Source organism: Candoia aspera, chromosome 1, assembly GCF_035149785.1.
Source record: "Candoia aspera isolate rCanAsp1 chromosome 1, rCanAsp1.hap2, whole genome shotgun sequence".
In the NCBI taxonomy this organism is placed as follows: Eukaryota; Metazoa; Chordata; class Lepidosauria; order Squamata; family Boidae; genus Candoia; species Candoia aspera.
The window spans coordinates 232,492,557-232,511,749 of record NC_086153.1 but is presented as its reverse complement, the minus strand read 5'-3'; the positions used below and the strand labels follow the sequence as shown (position 1 = coordinate 232,511,749).

Below are 19,193 nucleotides of genomic sequence, written 5' to 3'. Positions count from 1 at the left end.
GCCACTGTGGGGCACAGAAAGCTGGACTGGTCCCTGGTTTGATGCAGCACATCTGTTCTGTTCTCATTACTCAAAGAAATGCTCGCTTACCCTTAAGCCCAGCCCTCCACTTAAGTCTGCTGGATCACCTTTTTCTCCCTTCAGTCCATTCATACCAGGCCGACCCTGCAAGGATCAACAAATCAGTGGAATTGCCTTCGTAAGATGGTGAGGAGTAGCAAGATAAAATGCAATGAAATATCCATAGAAAGAAAGTACTGTATTTGTTCGTTTATAATTGGATTTATTTATTTAATACAACAGAACAAAGAGAAGGAAAAATAGCAAAAGAAAAAAGAGAAAAAAGCAATACAACAAAACATATCTATATATGTCTATTATCTGAGCTCATGCATGTATATGAAACTAGTCTTTCAACATCAGAAATAAAAATTAATGGATGAATTATTCAGTAGATTGAAGACCTGAGGTTACTTGCAACTTATGAATGAGCCACTTACAGACTTAGATTATGAAAGCCCAAGTACAATGAAATACGGTCTTCCTGTAGTGAAACTGTTGCATAATCTTTCATGCGCATTTATAATGCAAGAAAACAATTATAATAAAACACCCACAATTTAAACCATTCAAACTAGTAAATGAATTAATTACATTCAGTTACAAGGATTACAGAAATGACATAATGTGAGATGGGAAGTCATGTACCAACAGCTCAGCCACCATCATCTTTCCTGCTCCTATTGGGTGCAGAGCAAAAAGGTGGGGAGAGGAAACAAGTCATGGCTGTGCATTTGTTTGTGAGCAATTTACAGAGGCCATTCTTGTGTCCAAAAAACTCATGAGGGGCAGTAGTTATACTGCAGTTCTGTCTTGAATGGCTGGGTAAGTTAAGAAGCCCAGGCCTGACCACTGGAGGCTAGCCAAAAAGCGTGGTAGACACAGACGCTCTTGCCATTGGAGAGATCCTCATCTGGTGTCTTGTGAGACAGCTGCTGTCCTTCCTTAGTGCTGTTTTGACACCTGCCAAAGACTCTAGCTGAAGTGGGGAGTACACTGGAGAGTCATTCCAGAGCAGCTGCAGATGTGCCATGCAAGTCAAATTGCAGGCTTGTGGGATTTCTTTGGCAGGCAGCTGCATCCTGGCTGGAAAAGGGCAGGCCGTGAAGAAAGGGCGCCAGTGTGGCTAGGAGTGAGATGGCCATGTGCTCATAGGAAGATAGAAAAAATCCATGAGGTTGACATAGCTGTATCTGGATGGAGCCAGAATTCTGCTTTGGGGAGGAGTAGCTGAGAAGAATGATGAGCTGTAATGGTCAGTTTTGACACTAATAAGGATTCAGGAGATGGTTCACTCATTATCAGTGAACTGACTCACCAGTCCACCAGTTCACAAACAGCAATAAAAAAATACAGTGAAGAAGACTAATGTACTTTAGAATATATTGGTTGTAGAAGGACAATAGTTCAGTTGCTGGATTCTTGAAATTCCATCCCTTTCTTAATAAATCTTGCTAAAGAAACGCTGAGAATAGTGTTTGGAAAAGGAATTACTTTGGGGTTAGGCAGATACTACAGAGCCTGCCATGGGTATTTATTTCCTGGAGCAGTTGCCTGCAGAACATTATGAGGCCAGCATTCCTTTTTTCGCTGGTTCGTTGTTCATTTTCAAGAAAATATACATAATTTTGAGGTCTGATTTCTGCCACTTCTCTAATTCCAATCAAATACAGAACTAGATGATGATGAATTGAGAGTTTTCTCTTCCTGTTCATTTCACAGAAGAGAATATATATCAGAAAGGAATTAAAATAAAAATTCTTACAGGTCTTCCAGGAAAGCCAATTTCTCCCTTCTGTCCAGCGCGCCCAGGTGGTCCCTAAAAGAAAACAAAATGAAAAACTCTATTTAGAAAGATAGCAAGAGATGGCTAAATGGGAGGACCCAGGATCACTGCAACATCACACCATATATACCTCAGGATTCATCAACCCAGAAGGAAGTAGAAGGACTAATGTCATTGCTCCTTCTAACAGAAAACTTTGTCATGAGTGCTGGCAAAATCAAGGTCAACATGCAGCAACTGAACAATAAAAAGCTCATGGGAAAATTACAGAGCTCAAGGAAATTCCAAGATTTGGATAAATTAGAGAAAGCCCTAATATTCCCTCCTCCCACACAGAGAACCCAGTGAGAGCATGCTGGACAGTCATGAAATACCAAGCATCAGTACAAAAAGTAATGCAGGACATGGCATAGAAATGGCTGGCCTGGGCTCCTTAGATTTGGCTAGGTCTGGCTGGCAGGTTTCGGTTACTTTGAGGTGAGGAGGCCGGCAATATTTTGTTGCAGGTTCTACTTGCATAATCTATAAATAAGATTTCCTAACTGCACTTACTGAAATAAAGAGAGGAGGTGCAGCAGTATTTTAATATTAGGCACAGTCACAACAAGGAAAATGGACACAATTGTGAGAACAATTTTTAAAATTTCATCAGTCAAAAAAAATGAAACAACGACCATTTTGATGAATGCTTAATTCTGTAAATTCCTTGCATAAAAGCAAAGATACCATTTATAACTTACTGCTGGTCCCACAGGTCCCCTTGGGCCTGGTTCACCCTGCAAATAAAAGGTATATGGTCAGAAAGGCACATCACTTTTAGAACAGTTTTCCCTAACTAGACACCCTCTAGATGTATGGAACTTCCTCTTTCAGCATCATCTAATTACCACAGAATTATGGGAGTTGAAGTCTAGCATAATCTGGAAATAACTTCTAATAGGAAGGTTGATTTAGAGAATGCTGTAGGGATATGCAAAACATTTCATTTCAAAATGTTTTGAGTGCTAAATGTCATGAACTGTCACATTTCAAGGGGAAACTGCTGTTTTAAACTTGTTGAGGCATTTTGAAAACTTGAAAGACTTTCAACATTCGCAAAGCAGCCCCACTTTGTAGTCAAAGGACATTTTCTGAAATTTCAAAATGTTTTGCGAAGCAATGTTTTGTTCACCCCTGGAATCTCACTTCATTTCTTCTGGATAATCAAGAGGACATATTTTGATATATGAGGAACATCTGGCTACAGAAGGAATAGTACTCAGTACTTTTCCAGAGGTTTGCAGATGTCCAACATAGAGAAATATCATTTGTTCCCCAGATTTCTGTTCTAGCAATAACTTCCAGAGATGGTCCTTTGATGGAAACTGCCCATCATAAAAGAAGGCTCAAGTCACTGTTGCTGAAGTACTGTACATCGCTGATGACTGTCGAGTAGCCCCAGCCTGGGCTGTAGATGTCAATAGGCATTGCTAGTGGTTGGATGGCACCAGTTGAGCTGCCTGCTGCTTCTACTATCACTTCCCATTGAATGTAAGGATGGGCAGGCTTTCCCTCTTCACCAATATCCCCACAATGTCTGGGTGTGTTTCATTCTAAACAACCACCTCATTACTACCTGTCTGCTGGAATTACTTCCTAACTTTTTCCTGGAAAAGATCTGAGTAGTACAAGTGCATGTCTTAAACATAATACTCTCCAAAGTTTGGCAGAATAACTGATGTGAAGGACAGGTCATCTAAAACCTCAATGGCCCTGTCTTGAGAATTACAAAAAAAAAAAAGGAGGGTTTATCGCAGAAGCTGGGTTAGGGACCCCCTTTCCTTTCCTCCCTTTAAGAGGAGCTCTGTCCTTCTTTACTAGGCAAGAAGCAGATCCTCTGGCATCTTACTGCACAAAAGCAACAGTAAGTGGGAAACATTCTTCAAATGTAAGCAAAAATAAGCTTGTTTATACCTTTTCTCCACTTGCTTCAGCTGCTATGATTGTTCCATCAGGCCTGGTTATAACTCCTGGCTCTCCCTTTTCACCCTGTCCAGGCAAAACACAAGAAGGAAACAATGATTTATGTAACTTCCAGAGGAAATGCAGCCCATATTATAAGCATCTATTTAGTACAATACAATGATCTTACTGAAGTAAGGAGAAACTAAACTGGATTCCAAATGGTACTTTTCTCTTATGTCCAAGACATACGTACTCCCATCCCCAGCACAAAGTATGCAGTCATTATCCTGAACTTAAATGAGTAATCATCCCAATCTCAACTTTTAAAATGAATTCTTCAATGGGCAAGTTGCACATACTGTAAAAGCTGCAATACAGAAATGAGATGAATCATGCATTTTGGCTAAAAGTAACTGCCGTAGTTTTTCCAACTACTTCTGATCATGCACCATGTTAGAGTGATCATGCTGGGACATGGTCAGAATGGTTTGTACAAGGGAACATAATATCTAAACCAATCCTGAATGTGCTCTTTTCTAAAGTATTTGAATATTATGTGTGTCTTTGCTGTTAATTTCTACCACGGAAATAACACGAATACAGTAACGTTAGGTATTGTAAAGGTATTCTTGGAATAAGATGGTTTTCTTTCCTACTGTTGATCACCCAAGTAAGAGATATTGCTCATTCAACGAACAAAAAAATAAAATACCCTACAAAAGACATTTTAAAGAAGGGGAAAATGACTGGTAGAAATTGTTGGTATATTGTTTTCTGCTACAGAAATTAAGGTTACTATGGTAACTAATCATTCTGGTCGGGTGAAGAGGTCGAATTTAATTGTCCTCAGTTTAGGTGTTAATAGTTGCATTGCCTGAGGGGAGGGCAGCTTGCTTGGTTAGTTTTTCTTTTAGCCTTGCAGCCAGTAAGCAGCTCTCTGAGAGGGCTCTCTCCTCTCTGAGGGTGTGTGAATGCAGAAGCCTGTAAATATGTTTTTGTGCTTTCTGTAAATAAATTTATTTTTATAGAAATGCCTAGTGTGTGATTTTTCTGATCTCTCTGGGCCAAATGCTTTCCAGCACTCTGCAAAAGAAATAACCATTTAACCAGGTACTTTCAGTTACACTTTTCTTGTTTCTCACAAATTCAACTTAGTTTTACCAGAACATCATCTAATTCATTTTCTCCTGCACTAAAATGTTTCATTTCCCATTCAGCTTTTTAAAAAATTATTTATTTATTTATTTATCGAATTTGTGTGGCTGCCCATTTCACAAAAAATTCCAACCAATGAAAGAGCTTGCTAATATTACTCTAACTTAGGGAAGCCTTTAGGCAAAGCCTGATTTAAGGATGAAAATGGGCCAGTGGGGGCACTTCTGATGATAGAAACAGAGTTGGATATATGGCAGTAATAAAACTAGAACCAAAGGGCAAATGTCTTGGATAACAGACAATTTTGCACTGTGGTGATGATCTTGCAGCCCAGAATTCTGAAAGAAAGTATAGTTTTACCTTCAGTCCTGGATAGCCTTGTAAACCTGGAGTTCCTGGATCACCTTTTGGTCCTACTGGGCCCTAAAGAAGAAGGTACACATTTCATGTCATCAAGATTCATATCCCATCTTTTCAATGCTGGGGCTAATGGAGCAATTTTATTTCTGAGCATTTTTTCTAACTGTATACTCTTTTCTTAAACGACATTAAAGCTTGTGGTAAACCATTAGGGCCTTCTTTCTTTCATTAACCTATTAGACAGTAGAACATGCTGGAGAAATACTGCCTTGAAGTTAGTCATGGCTTCCTGCAGATCTGTTGTTAAAATATTTCTTTCTTCAAGTTTTAAATCAGTTTGGGTATCTCAGATCATAGAATGCTATTCTGTACTCTTCCTGTAGAAGACGTTTGATTGATAGATAGATTGATTGGCAGATAGATAGATAGATAGATAGATAGATAGATAGATAGATAGATGATAGATAATGCATATTTTTATTCTCTAGGTACAAATTTGAATAACTTGCAAAGATCAGGAATAACTATGGGAAGGGAAGGGAAGGGAAGAGCTTTAGGGTCAATGGAAAGCTCAGAAATATCTGCGTAGCCTGAAAAATGTAATGAGTCTCTCAGCTCCCTACACACAGGAACATCCAGACAGTTTTAATAGTTCTGCAGATGGTTGTCTCCTACTATTTGCCCTTAACATGCTGAAAAGGAAAAGAGGAAGAAGACAGCTTTGCAATCCCCCACAACAATACTATGCTGTTTGGTCTGGTTTCATTACCTGTCCAATTCTTGACCAATACACAAAAGTCCTACCTCATTGCCAAGGTTCAAAAACTGCTATTTTTCATCAGAATGGAAGATCCTCTCTTAATTATAAGAGCACTTCAAGAATGAGAGCAGTTTCAGAGGCTTGGAGCTACCTCATCTGGGATTGTCCTCTCTAGGACCACTTCATAATCTACACATGTTTGTCCTGAAGGGGCCTCGGATGGTTCCTTTCCAGAACAGAATAGAACTGTTGCAAAATCTGCAATAGAACTCACTAGAGCTCCTTCAGGAGAAAACTAAGTGGAGCAAACCCTTTTCAGAATGGGAAGTAGATAAGGCCTTCAAAGAAAAGCAACTTCAGCTCATAGATTTCATGCATATTACTCTGCAACCCCTCCAGGACACAAAGGAACAAATGAGATGGATTTTAATGGAAATTTAACCCTACTTCTTGAGAATTGTATTGAGAAAAGATTCTTGTAATTTTAATCTTAATAATAAAAATTCAGATAAGGGCCTGTTTACCTAGCAAAAGCTAACGTTTATATTCTTGCAAGCAGTTTCATCCTATTTTAGGCACCTAGCAATAAAAACAAAATGTTTCTAAAACTGGTAGCAATATTTACAAAGCCTCCCCTTCTACTTACCTCTGGGACTGGCAAAACGGTCACAGTTTTCTAAAAATAATAAAACCATGTGTTAAACATGTGATCACTACTGCTTTTCCTTAGATTGCTCAGCAGAACATTTAAAGAGAGCAGTTAAGCACCACAAAATGGTTAATGACTACATTCAAATCTGCATCTGTATCGTATGCATTGTATCAGCATATACCTGTATTTTCAAACATTCCTATATGGATTTGCCTGAAAACTCAGAAATTCACGAGACTGATTAAAAAAAAACCCCAAAGTATCTAGACACCTAGCTATGCAATAGCAGTAACTCTCTAGTAATAACTTTATGGTTAGAGTAACTTCAGATCCTTAATATTTAGAAATAAAGTACTGGAGCAGCACTCCCTTTGAGATAACATTCTTGAAGAGTAACAAAATAGCTAGTAAAAGGCAGAATTATTCTTACATCTTCACTAGACAGGTACATGGCTTGTCCTGGAGGGCCAGGGAGCCCAGGACGACCAGGAAGTCCTATTCCATCTTGGCCCTTTTCACCCTTAAAGAAAGAAAGAAAGTCTTGAGAGTTCTCTTTCAACCTACTTGATTACATATGTTCTAGCCAAGTCGTACTCCTGCACCATTTAGAAAAATGTTTGCAAACTTCAGATTTTTAACTGGGATTTTGGAAGAGCATTTTCCTTTTGCATATCTAAAATAAAAATTCCCCATCCAAATCTCTTAATGCAAAATTCAGTTCTGCATAGGTTGATATTATCTTTGGGCATTCAGAGACAGAGCCAACTTAATGCCAGTCATCATTCATTCTCCTGCTTAGCAACAGTTCTCTCAGGCTGGGCACAGATAATCATCATGGTTTATAATGCAAACTAGATGAATGAAGATACTAGAATGTACATCTATTTCAGGATCAGGTGAATTGGGGGCATTCGTTAGATTAGTATATTTTCACAGGAATAAATTGACTAAGAATTTTGAAATGTGCAGTTTTAAAACAAAATAAATTGAATGTTCTTCAGACTTGTATCCCCAACAAAATCCTACATGAAAAATTTCAAATATTATTACACATCACACAAACATATTTTTTCTTCAAATCTTGGTGGTACTCACTTTAGGCCCTGAGTCCCCTTGGTCACCCTTTGGTCCCTGAAATGGGGAGAAAAAGACACTTTCAGGGAAGAAGACAATTTTGCGCAATGGACAATTGTGTATGGTGATGGAATGTGCTGCAAATGATAGCAACTGTGGTCCAGCATATGGAGGACTGAACTAGGATCCAGAAAATGTGGTATGACTGAAACTTCACCATTGAGTTACATGAGTTAAAAGCTATACACAATCACCACCATTACAACAAATATTTGAAGCATGTATGATCACTGACAGATACTGAAGAAATATCACTGTCACTTTATATTAACTATGTGGGAATAGATACCATACAAGGCCGTTAGTAAGGAATCAAAAGTCCCATTTTCAGCAACAGCCTTGATGCTCTCTGTAGAACTTGGTATGCATGTTATTTCTATCATAACCTTCCTGATCCAGGGGCTAGAAGCTTTCAAAGAAATAATTCTATGATTTCCTAAAATCATAGAAAATTAGATGTTGTCATTGGACTGAATGTCATACCCACCTGTGGTCCTGGGAAACCCTCTAATCCAGGGCGACCATCTAAACCTGGCAAACCAGGATTTCCCTGTGGGGGTGGGGGTGGGGGAAATCAGAATAGGATAAAATTAAGTCCTGGTTTTCATCCCAAATGTAATTCAACAATCTGACTCCCATGAAAATACATTTAGGACTGTACGTGCTTCAAAAATGATTGAGAAGAAGTGCTTCAGACTTCATGAAAGCATATGGTCTCACTCCTATTAATTGAAGCAGCCTGATTTATTTCAGGCTTCCATGTGAGCATGAAAAAAAGTTGAGGCTTCCTTAAGAGGCACATTATGAGTGGATTCAATACCATCAACCATGGTATCCTTCCGGACTGGCTTCAGGAGTTGGATGGTGGCTGCTGTTTTGAAGTGGTTTTTCTCCTTTTGTGGCTGGTTCCAGTCAATGTTGGGGAGGGGGCAAGACCTAAGAAGCAAGCCTTCTCAGTAGTGGCCCCTCCCCTGTGGAACAGCCTCGCCGCTGAGATCTGGCAACACCCCCCCCCCCAGCCTTCTGGAAGGGCTTGAAAAGCTGGCTGTTCTCCCAAGTGTTGGGATTGGGTGAGGCTGGAGCCCAGTAACCTGACTGCTTACGTATTCGGGTGTGTGGTTTAGGTGCCTGGAGTTGTTTTGTTTGGATGCTGGCTTGTATTGTTTTTTGTAAGTTTTTATTCTTGCTGTGAGCTGCCCAGTAGAGATGAATAGTAGAGATGAACAATGTTCACACTCACAACAAAGTCCAAAATACCTCTTCAGGTCATTTTCCATGTGTGCACAGCCATAGTTATTTTAATAGTAATAATAATTTTTAATAATAAAAAAACAGATCCTGTTTGGTCTAGTGGTTAAGGCAACGGGCTAGAAACCGGGAGACCAAGAGTTCTAGTCCCGCCTTAGGCATGAAAGCTGGCTGGGTGACCTTGGGCCAGTCACTCTCTCTCAGCCCAACTCACCTCACAGGGTAGTGGTTGTGGGGAAAATAGGAGGAGGAAGGGGTATTAGGTATGTTTGCCGCCTTGAGTTATTGATAAAAATAATAAAGGCGGGATATAAAATAAATAAAATAAATAAAAATAAGCAGTACATGAATAAAACATTTCTTTAAATCTAGCATTGAGGAAGGTAAATGTAATTTTTTCTGTCAGATTTCTTGACATGAACTTACCTTCTCACCTGGCAAACCTGGGAGGCCAATGATGCCCTCATCTCCCTAGAGTTCACAAAAAGACAGACATATGGACTATTTTTTTTACAAATACCATTTAATATACATGGGAATATCTTTTTGTGGGGGACACACAGATCAGGGTGACAATGTGTCACATGATCTAAATAAAATACAGAACAATAAGTCATTCACATGTCTACCTATCTTCCATTTGGACTGTGGGAACAACAGATTGCTCAAGAGATATTCATGATTTATGATCAATACTCTAGATCACTGTGTATCACAAAGAGGTGAGTCTCACAGTTAAGGTTAGGAAGGAACCTCCCCATAACTCCTCTATCAATTACTTTTGGGCAAGATCAATGACTTGTGCAAGATCCAGCATAAATGTACCACTCTATCAGTACAGTGTCCTGAATATACCACAATCAACAGTACTGCACCAGCTATGTAGACCTTACTTATTTCAATGTTAATTTGAATAGGATAATGAAAAAACTTAGTGCTAAAGTGTGTTCTAGAGATAGAAAACCTTTTAGAGCAGGGTTTCTCAGCTAGGGTTCTGTGGACCCCTAGGGTTCTGTGAGAGGTCACTAGGGGTTCTCTGGGACATCATGATTTATTTAAAAAAATATTTCAAATTCAGGCAATTTCACATTAAAGAAGTATATTTCATTCTTTATTTTTAGATTAGGAACACTGTTAATGCATATATACAGGCCCACACCAGAACCAAATATATTACTTCTGTAACTTCTGGCCTATATCTGAACCTGAATGTGCAGGGGTTCCCCAAGGCCTGAGAAATATTTCAAGGGTTCCTCCAGGGTCAAAAGGTTGAGAAAGGTTGTTTTAGAGTCAGTGGGCACCGGCAGGCTTGGGAGGGCATGTCACGGACGCTCGCACAGAATGGCTGTCACAGTGGACATGGTGAGGCAAAAAATGCCCCTTATCATTTGCAGAGGCAATTCTGGATTAAAGCAGGCAAAGCCACCCTACCAAACTATCTACATATCACCTAATGAAGGCAACCCCCCCCCCCGCAAATTTTAAGATCCAGACCTTGGGTCCTGGGGGTCCTGGAAGTCCTGGAAGTCCTGGAAGCCCCTGTAAAAAGAAAGAAGTCACAGCTAAATTCAGTCAGTCTTCATGTGCTTGCAGATCAAGCTGGATGTGCAAAGGAATATAAAGTGGATTACCGGAGGACCTTCTGGCCCACGGGTTCCAGGGCTGCCAGAAACAAGTGGGAATCCTGAGCCTTCCATGTCGACCTAAAAAATAATAGATGCTATTAGTCAACTGGTAAGTTATCATGAAGAGCCTTCCTTGTAAGGCTGTGCCCATCCCCCACAACAAATTAGAAATACTTCAAAGGAACAAGCCAATGAATGAAGATAGGAAGGATCATAGTCCTGACGGCAGCCCAGTCCACATGCTCAGTTCCTAGCTTGTTAGACCATACACACGGGATTGTGCGTTTCTCCTTGTATCTTACTTCCTACCAGCTTGTATCCTTGGTTGAACTGAAAACCATTAGCTGCCCCTCTAAATGCTTCTAATTTCAGTTATATTTTTTGGGTTTACAGTTCTGACATGTGCTGCATATTTCTGCTAGACTCTTCCTCTCTTGATTATCTCCTGATAATTTAGCATTTCCTAGGTTATTGGGGATTAATGTTACGTTATGTATATATGCTATATATAATATAACAAATACTGTATAACCCCATTTTCTGCCCTTGCAATGAAATGTGATGTCGTGAATATCACAGTCTCCTCTTCTGTGATTGTTCCTTGTCATCACTGTAGCCTTTCTTTTCTCTACAGCAGCCTTTGCTGCCAAAAAGATTTGTCGTTGGTCCTTGGTCTTTCAACCTACGTTGGTTCCCTCTTATAGGCCAGGTTTCTTTCTAAGCTTTTCATACTGAAGGGATAAAAAGATGAGGGGGTGGATTTGGCTTTCCTGAGTTTTGAGAATGGGTGGTAATCCCCCTCCTTTAAAAAGAGTTTACCAACAACAAAGCTTTCCGCAGAATGCCCTCCTCTCCCAGGAAACCACTACCTTAAACTTTTCTAGTCTTCCTCCTTTTCCTTCAGTAGGATGTGTGTGATGGTTCTGATAAGAAGCAAACAGCCTGAAACCAACCGTGTCCATTACAAGGGATGGAGGGGAGGCCTTCCTCCTTTTGCACCATGTGGGTGGGAGAAAGAGGCACAAGAATTGAACTGTGATGTCACTATAAATATGGCTTGTGTTTTATACTTGGCAGTTATTGGAATTCCTTCTTAACAGCTTTCCTGGTTCTTGCCATGAATTTATTTATCCAAGATCTGCATCCATGAATTACTGTTTGCCCAACGTGAGTTCTAGTATCGGCCAACAGGAACTTGGCCCAGAGCGCTGCTAGGGATAATAACTGAATCGAAGGGACATTCTCCCTGTTTTTTCCTTCACTTTATCTGTCTTCTCACTCTGTATTGAATCTCAAATCGTAATAGATTTGGTCAACTTCTACTGTTTCTCTGTGAAGAATCAAGAGCGTTGATGGTTCAGTAATAGCAATAATATATCATAAATAGATCACAGTAGAAAGTGCAAAGTTCTTCAGCATTTTGCACCTTGTTCTAAACCACCCTCAAATGTTTGGTACTCACAAATTCCGCTGCAATGCCCGGCCCAGGAGGCCCAGGCAATCCTCGTGGACCCATGGGCCCAGGAAGGCCTGCCAGACCGGTTTCACCTGGTGCTCCCGGCAGTCCTGGCTCTCCTTGGCTGCCCTGAAAGAACACTGAAACTTAAGATACCTCCATCTCTAACAAGGGGTAGAGTAAAGCATCCGGAGCCACGCAAGTTAGAACTTCAAAATAGAGGAATGAAAATGCATGCATCCAAGATTCACAGACTTCTGCTTACAGATTTATAATCCAGTTTGGATTACATATGCATGTGTGCACTTATGTGTCTGTTTACATGTCATCTATATACAGATCCGTCGAGTCCTTGGTGCTCTCTGAGCTTGGTTGTTTGCTTGCAGATGTATACAGATCCCTTATTATATCATACATTCTTTATTACATCCTTTATTACATCATACCATGCAAGGTATTCACAGAAGAAAATGTTCCTCTGCATGCATTAAGCTAAGTATATTTGTTTGAACCAAATCCCAGAATTACATCTACATTATACAGCATGGGTATGCTTTTGCTACACAGTATTACCACACACTGCTTTGAGAATCAGTAAGTGTGCAAGATGGTACAAACTGTGATTACTTGCTCAAAACTAGGGAATACAGGGACATTTTATGTGTGACGTCACATCTTGTGTGATTGTGAAACTGTGCTTGTGGATTTTTGTGGAACCCCAGAAACTCAGTACAGACAACTTCCTGACATAGTTGCCCATTTACAGACAGATGTAGCTAAAGGTGGCTACAAAAATAAGCATCTCACATAAGCAATATAAGTATGGGGGAAATCTGCTATGATTCCGACATTTGACACCGTAAACTGGCTTACAAATTGGGCCCATAGCCTTGTATTGCATCAAAGAATGAATATACTGAAAGGGGAAAGTAGTTACAGCAAATACAACCCACATTTATTTAATAGATTTCTGTGCTTAGTTTTTTAAACTGCTAATAAAAAGCATTCTTCTCTGAAATGCTTTCACAGATGCTCTAAACCAGTGTTTCTCAAAGTGTGCTCTGAGGACCTCTAGGGGCCCCCCAAGACCCTGTCAGGGCTCCATGAAATCAAAATTATTTGCCAGCTTATGTTGAAAAATAATACAATATTATAATCCCATCAAACAATTGTGAGAAATGGTGGCGGCAGCGAATGTGTCAATTTTAATTTTTAATACTGAAAATATTGATAAATATAACCCATACAAAGAAAATATCTGCAATAACTTAGAAATGAACACTTTAAAGAATTATATACAGTGTAAAGAGGAAGAAATCCAGAAAACAGAACATGCTAGCAGAAGCAGATGGCTTTATGAACAGAGGCTATTAAACAAATGAAATATGTGTGTTATTATGACATATAATGGCATGAGGACTGGAATCTGGAAGGGGGTTAAAATTAGTTCAAAGAATCCCACCTGTATTTGCTAAAGCAAGATGTTGGTCTAAAAGAAGTTCCACCTTTAACAAACAGTTGGGGAGGTAATGGAAGACACTGAAGCCAAAATACAATATAGTGATAATTATGTTCACACCTCACATTGAGGTATGTAGATTTTTCTGTGGTATTAATGTATTATAACACTGCTTTCTGGCCTAATTCCATTTTCTGGTACATATCTTCAATACAGAGGTAAACAAAACACTGTGCATAGTCTCATAAAGTTAGCAGTGGCTGAAGAAGTCCCCATTTCTAGTATATTTTGAAACCAGACCAAGCTGCTTTCATGGCTGGGGAAACTGTCTTTAAAAAAAAAATTATCACATAATATATAACTTTGTAAAATAACTTCACGTCCTCTTTGGTGGCAATCTTGGGGCATGCCTACAGTATAGACCTGTTGACCTGCCATAGCCTAAGAAGGAAGGAAACTGCATTTCTCTGTGAGCACAAAGGCATCTCGAACACAGTATTCTCATGACTAGAACACTTACAATGCTTTATCAGCCTCGAGCTCTTTGCAAGGGAGCATTAGGTGTCAATACGTTTCCTTCCACAGAACACTGGGAGATTTGAAATGCGATTTATAAAATCAATTATACTTAGCAAACACAAAGGCTCGGCAGAAAAATAAAGCACCCAACCTCTGCTGATCTTGAAAAGTTAAGAAGGGTCAGACCTACTGTAGTTAGTAGTTGAATAGCTCATCAGGTACTGTCAAGACTATAGGTTAATCTGGGAAATTCCTGTCTCTCCATCTACCCATCCCCAGCACCAGGGGGAAAAAAAACATACTGGAAGAAGAGATTGACAAACCACTTCCATACTGCTGTCAAGAAAACTACATGGACGTATTCATGAAATCATCAACAACAGAACTTGAGTCAATAAAATCTTTTACCTTTTTAAACACGTGCACTCAAAAAACTTAGTATATTCAAGAAAAAAGTCTTAAAGTGTTGTCATGTTACTAAACTAGAATCAACATATGGAATAGTAACTATTTCTTTAAGAAATACACTATTGTACCTTTGGTCCAGGGGCTCCTGGGAAGCCCACTTCACCTGGTTCTCCCTGGAAACAGGAAGGGAAAAGACCATGAATTTATGTTGAAGTGTTGAAAGAGACTTTGACAAAGTAGACAGTGGCCAGAGGCAGTCCAGCTTCCCTGACAGGTCCTCATCATCGTGTACCCTGGTGATCCTGAACCTCCCTTGAAGAGGAAAGATACATACCTGTGCTCCTGTTTCTCCAGGTTGACCAGGGATGCCATCTCTTCCTGGAGGACCAGGTGGGCCCTGGAAAATAGTAAGGAAACCTTTTCCTCAGTTAAATTGGAGATGCAGAACTGTCCTCAGATTATCCTATGAAGCACTTCGGTGTGGCAGCTATACTTTGAAAAATGTGGACATCCACATCCACAGCAGATGAATAAAGGTTTGATTTTCTTACCAGCATTAACCTGCCTCCAGTCTGTATGTATTAATTTCTTTTTCTTTATTAGTTTGATAGCCCACTTCCCCTCCAGGAGCTCAAGGCAGCTGGCTCTCCCTCCTCTCATCTCCCCCCCGCCAATAAATCTGTGAGGTATGTTGGACTGAGAGAATGACTGATGCCACAGTTACCCAATGAGCTTCCATTGTGCACTTGAGCCCAGGTACCACCAGTTCTAGTCCAACCCCTTAACCACTACACCATAAAAGCCAAATCAAACCCTCCTTTCTAGGCACTCCCCAAGTTCTACTAATATTCCAATGAGACATGTTCTTCAATAATACACAACATTCAACATGATAACCACAGCTAGCAAACGGGCATGCAAAGCCCCCTGCCACCTCCCACACCTCTGGTAATCACAACAGAAAACTTGCTCCCCGTGAGAGAGTGAGGCACTGGGCAGCCTTTGGAGACAGGCTTCGATGATATCATCTCCTTTACTCACCAGAGGTCCTGGAATTCCTGAACTGCCATCTCTCCCTGGAACTCCAGGGAGGCCTGGGGGTCCTGGAAAGTCAGTGCCATTTGTCCCAAATCTTCCAGGCTGTCCTGGCAAACCAGGTACACCAGGAGGGCCAGGAGGGCCAGGTGGTCCTCTGGGACCCTGAAACACAGTAAGTATGATGTATACTTATTATACTCTGATCTGATGTGTACCCAACAAATAATAAATGTGCTGATCCTAGCCAAAGCAATTTGCTTGCAGACCCTACAGAACTGGAAAGAGCCCCTTGCTGAGCAAATGCCATACTATTAATATTTGAAGAGCATGCTGCACATTGACTTTGGGCCTTCTGGTTAGAAAGTATTGGAGCAATCGTTGGAGTTAGAGTGCTGAAACATCTGGAGGACTCAGTATTGGGGAAGGCTACTATTATTTTTTTTCTCCCACCTCCTCCCAAATCCAGTCTAATCACTGGAACATCATTCTCCTATTCACACAGCTTAGGTACTTACTCGCAAAGTCTCCAACTCACTTCCAAACCCAGAGCCCTCCATATCAATAAATGTCTGGAAGAAAAGAGCATATATGCATACAGTGATTAAGCATATCAAAGCTAAATGCTATTGAAACCAAGACCTAAGTGGTTCAGAGTAATATATCTGCCTAATTTCACCAGCTGTGTTCTTGGTTTCCATTGAGAAGAAATCTAGACAAACAGGGCATGTTAATAAATTTAAGGGAGGTGGAAGTGTTATTCTGCTACTACTTACTATAAACTACTACTACTACTTACTTTATATACTAAATCTTCCACATGTAGGACTAAATGAACAACAAATAAGTAATGAATATTTATGTAAATTATCCCAGAATTATTTACAATAAAACATGACAACAGTAAAAATACTATACCATTTAAGAGTAGAGCAACTAATACTTTCAAGGAATTGAGAATGTTAAAAGCTGGGGACATTTAAAGGATTTGACCTAGAGCAAGAATGGAACAGATTTGGCATACATACATAAATTTCCACCCAAAGATACCCAAGGGGATTTGCACTGGTGCAGTGGGACTTTTCCCTTGTTCTCCTACCTCCTGCACGGCTCCCTAAATCTGTTTCAGATTGGAGGATGGGGGCAGCAGGGGCACATGAAATCCCTGCCATCTGCTATTTTCATTCAGCTGGTGGAAAGTCCACTTAAACATATCTAAGTCAGGTTAAGGAAGGCAGATAATTTGCCTAAAGAGAAAAGCAAAGAGCTGTACTCGCAGTACCATTTGCTGGGTAGGGTAGGGCCCCGAGAACAAGCTTCGCTCTGTGCCTTTATTATGAGTCTCTGGAACTCACCAACTTATCCAGTTTGGAATTCAATCCAGGTTTCCCAGGTGGTCCTGGAGGGCCAGGAGGACCTCTTGCACCAACACCTGGTGCTCCCTAAATGGGAAGAACAAGTTATGAAGCTGAGATCACAATCACCCCTCTCCCAAGAAATCCCTAAGTCAAAACAGAGCCAGGACTGCTCAGAAAACACTGAGCTCCAATAACAGTACAACAACTTTCTTATAGCCTTATGGAACTTGTACCTTTTCACCTTTCAGGCCAGGTTCACCCGGAGTCCCAGGGAATCCTTGGGGGCCAACATCACCCTACACAAGAAATAAATACGTGTTTTGACCAAGCCTAGTTAGCTGATCTTAGAAAATCTATAATTTTGTTTACTGACATAAACAAAATTGCACATAGTATGTACAGTATGACAACTGAAAGTCATTTCAGTCACCTGCAAAGCTTCGTACAAAGTTCATTTAGACAGGGCCAACATAAACGGATTGCCTTGCGAAGCCCAAAAGTGATTTATTGAACAAGTTATAATGCTAACCTAAAAACGTGGTTTATAAGTAACACAGGTACAATGACTGGGTTCTAAAACAGAAATAAACCACATTATGGCTTAGTGCAAGGATTCTCGAATTTGGAGTGCCACAACCTCCTAAAATGATAACTGAACTTTAAAAACCCCTCCCTGCACCTGAATAAAATTAATTATTTCACTGAAGTTAGAATTGGGCAAGAAAAAAAGATTGCACTTATTTTAATAATTAAGTTACTTAATTGAATAGTTACATAAATAACACTAATGAAATAATAAATATAATTTAATCTATAGGTCTCTGCATGGCAAAACAAGGAGGCAGTTTTGACAGGGCTCCCACTTCGCTTGCACAAATCTGATCAGGTTTGAAAAAACTATGACCTCCCTCTAAATCACTTACAACCTCTGATGGGCCCTGACCCCAGTTTGAGAACCGCTGGCTTAGTGCAACGTATGAATTGTCTTCTATCTGACAAAACTGAGAAGCACCTTTCGCTGGGAAGTGTTATTCCCATCTTAATCTGCTGGTTTCTGTTCCAATATTTCAACTGATCTGAAATGTTTCAAACAACATTACAACATAACTCATTACTCATAAACAAATATACAACAATATATCTGGGAGTCACAAACTGCATTTTTTTAAAAAATAAATTTTATAACAGCATAATAAATATAATATTTACATGCCAACAGTTTATTCTTTTGACTTCCCAAGTTTTGCTTTTCATATTTCTTTATGACTGTACAGTTTTCATATTTCTTTATGACTGTACAGTTTGTACAAGAAAAAAAGCATCTTTGAAATGTGAGGCACAAACAACAGAACTTACTGGTTTACCATCTTCACCAGGATCCCCCTAGAAAGAATAAAATGTTGGAGACAGAACTTAGGCACTTTTACACTGTTGTGATTTAAATTTCAAATCACTTCTATACCTATACTATACAGCTAATTTCCTCTGCTGTCTTCTCAGCAGTCATAGGAGATTTGGCTAGGATAACTGCAGGGGTAGCTCACACAGACATGCACAGAACATAGGAAGAATATATTGGCTTGATTCTGCCTGTGCTAAAAACAGTTTAACAATATAGGTGCTCAGAAAGGAAACAAAAGAGAGAAGAATGGGGGAAGGCATTAAGACTGGCATTATGGATGAGGAGAGAAGCAAATGATAAGAACATCTAAAAGGAGCACCAATTGGGGGAAAAACTTAGAAGGACACTCCTTCTTCCAGGAGAGGGAGGGAGAGTTCCCCTTCCTCCCTGTGGCCATCTGTTCATCCTCAAATCTGCTCCAGAGGTTGCAGAATCTGCTGGAATAGATTTCAGAAATATTGGGGGTTGCAGGATAGGGAGAATGGATCAAGTCCAATTCATGTGACACTGGATTTTGGGACTGGAGGAACAAAATAGGCAGGGAGAAAAGCAGAAGCAAAACTAAAATGTATTTGAAGGAGGGAATCTGTTTTGAGGAAAAGTAACTGAAAGACCAATGGGACATCAAAGATCAGGTGAAAATTCCCTTTAAAAATGAAGATTTCCTATCCATGGAAACAATCCCTAGAACTTAAAACTTGATTGCACGCTGTTTTATGACATATTTCTAATAAACATGGGCCAATTGTGGATTTTGCATGAGAGACCATCATGGCTTTGTTATTTATGTCCTTTGGAAAATACCGTATTATAGCCATTCAAAAATAATCTA

General features: G+C 39.9%; 1 protein-coding gene across 4 annotated transcripts in view; it reads right to left on the bottom strand.

Moving 5' to 3' along the window:
• The window catches only part of COL18A1 (collagen type XVIII alpha 1 chain), a 185,130-nt gene that overhangs the window by 16,589 nt on the left and 149,348 nt on the right, over positions 1-19,193 (bottom strand). For all 4 annotated transcript variants that reach the window (XM_063289150.1, XM_063289147.1, XM_063289149.1 and 1 more), the window contains 20 exons: positions 18,316-18,342; positions 17,193-17,255; positions 16,957-17,043; positions 16,120-16,173; positions 15,608-15,766; positions 14,901-14,963; positions 14,695-14,739; positions 12,187-12,309; positions 10,731-10,802; positions 10,594-10,638; positions 9,526-9,570; positions 8,339-8,401; positions 7,813-7,848; positions 7,148-7,237; positions 6,712-6,741; positions 5,306-5,368; positions 3,800-3,874; positions 2,587-2,622; positions 1,826-1,879; positions 91-165 (listed from right to left, as the gene is read on the bottom strand). In XM_063289150.1, the coding sequence (XP_063145220.1) occupies positions 91-165; positions 1,826-1,879; positions 2,587-2,622; positions 3,800-3,874; positions 5,306-5,368; positions 6,712-6,741; positions 7,148-7,237; positions 7,813-7,848; positions 8,339-8,401; positions 9,526-9,570; positions 10,594-10,638; positions 10,731-10,802; positions 12,187-12,309; positions 14,695-14,739; positions 14,901-14,963; positions 15,608-15,766; positions 16,120-16,173; positions 16,957-17,043; positions 17,193-17,255; positions 18,316-18,342 (1,305 nt within the window). The remainder of the gene's footprint in view (positions 1-90; positions 166-1,825; positions 1,880-2,586; positions 2,623-3,799; positions 3,875-5,305; positions 5,369-6,711; positions 6,742-7,147; positions 7,238-7,812; positions 7,849-8,338; positions 8,402-9,525; positions 9,571-10,593; positions 10,639-10,730; positions 10,803-12,186; positions 12,310-14,694; positions 14,740-14,900; positions 14,964-15,607; positions 15,767-16,119; positions 16,174-16,956; positions 17,044-17,192; positions 17,256-18,315; positions 18,343-19,193) is intronic.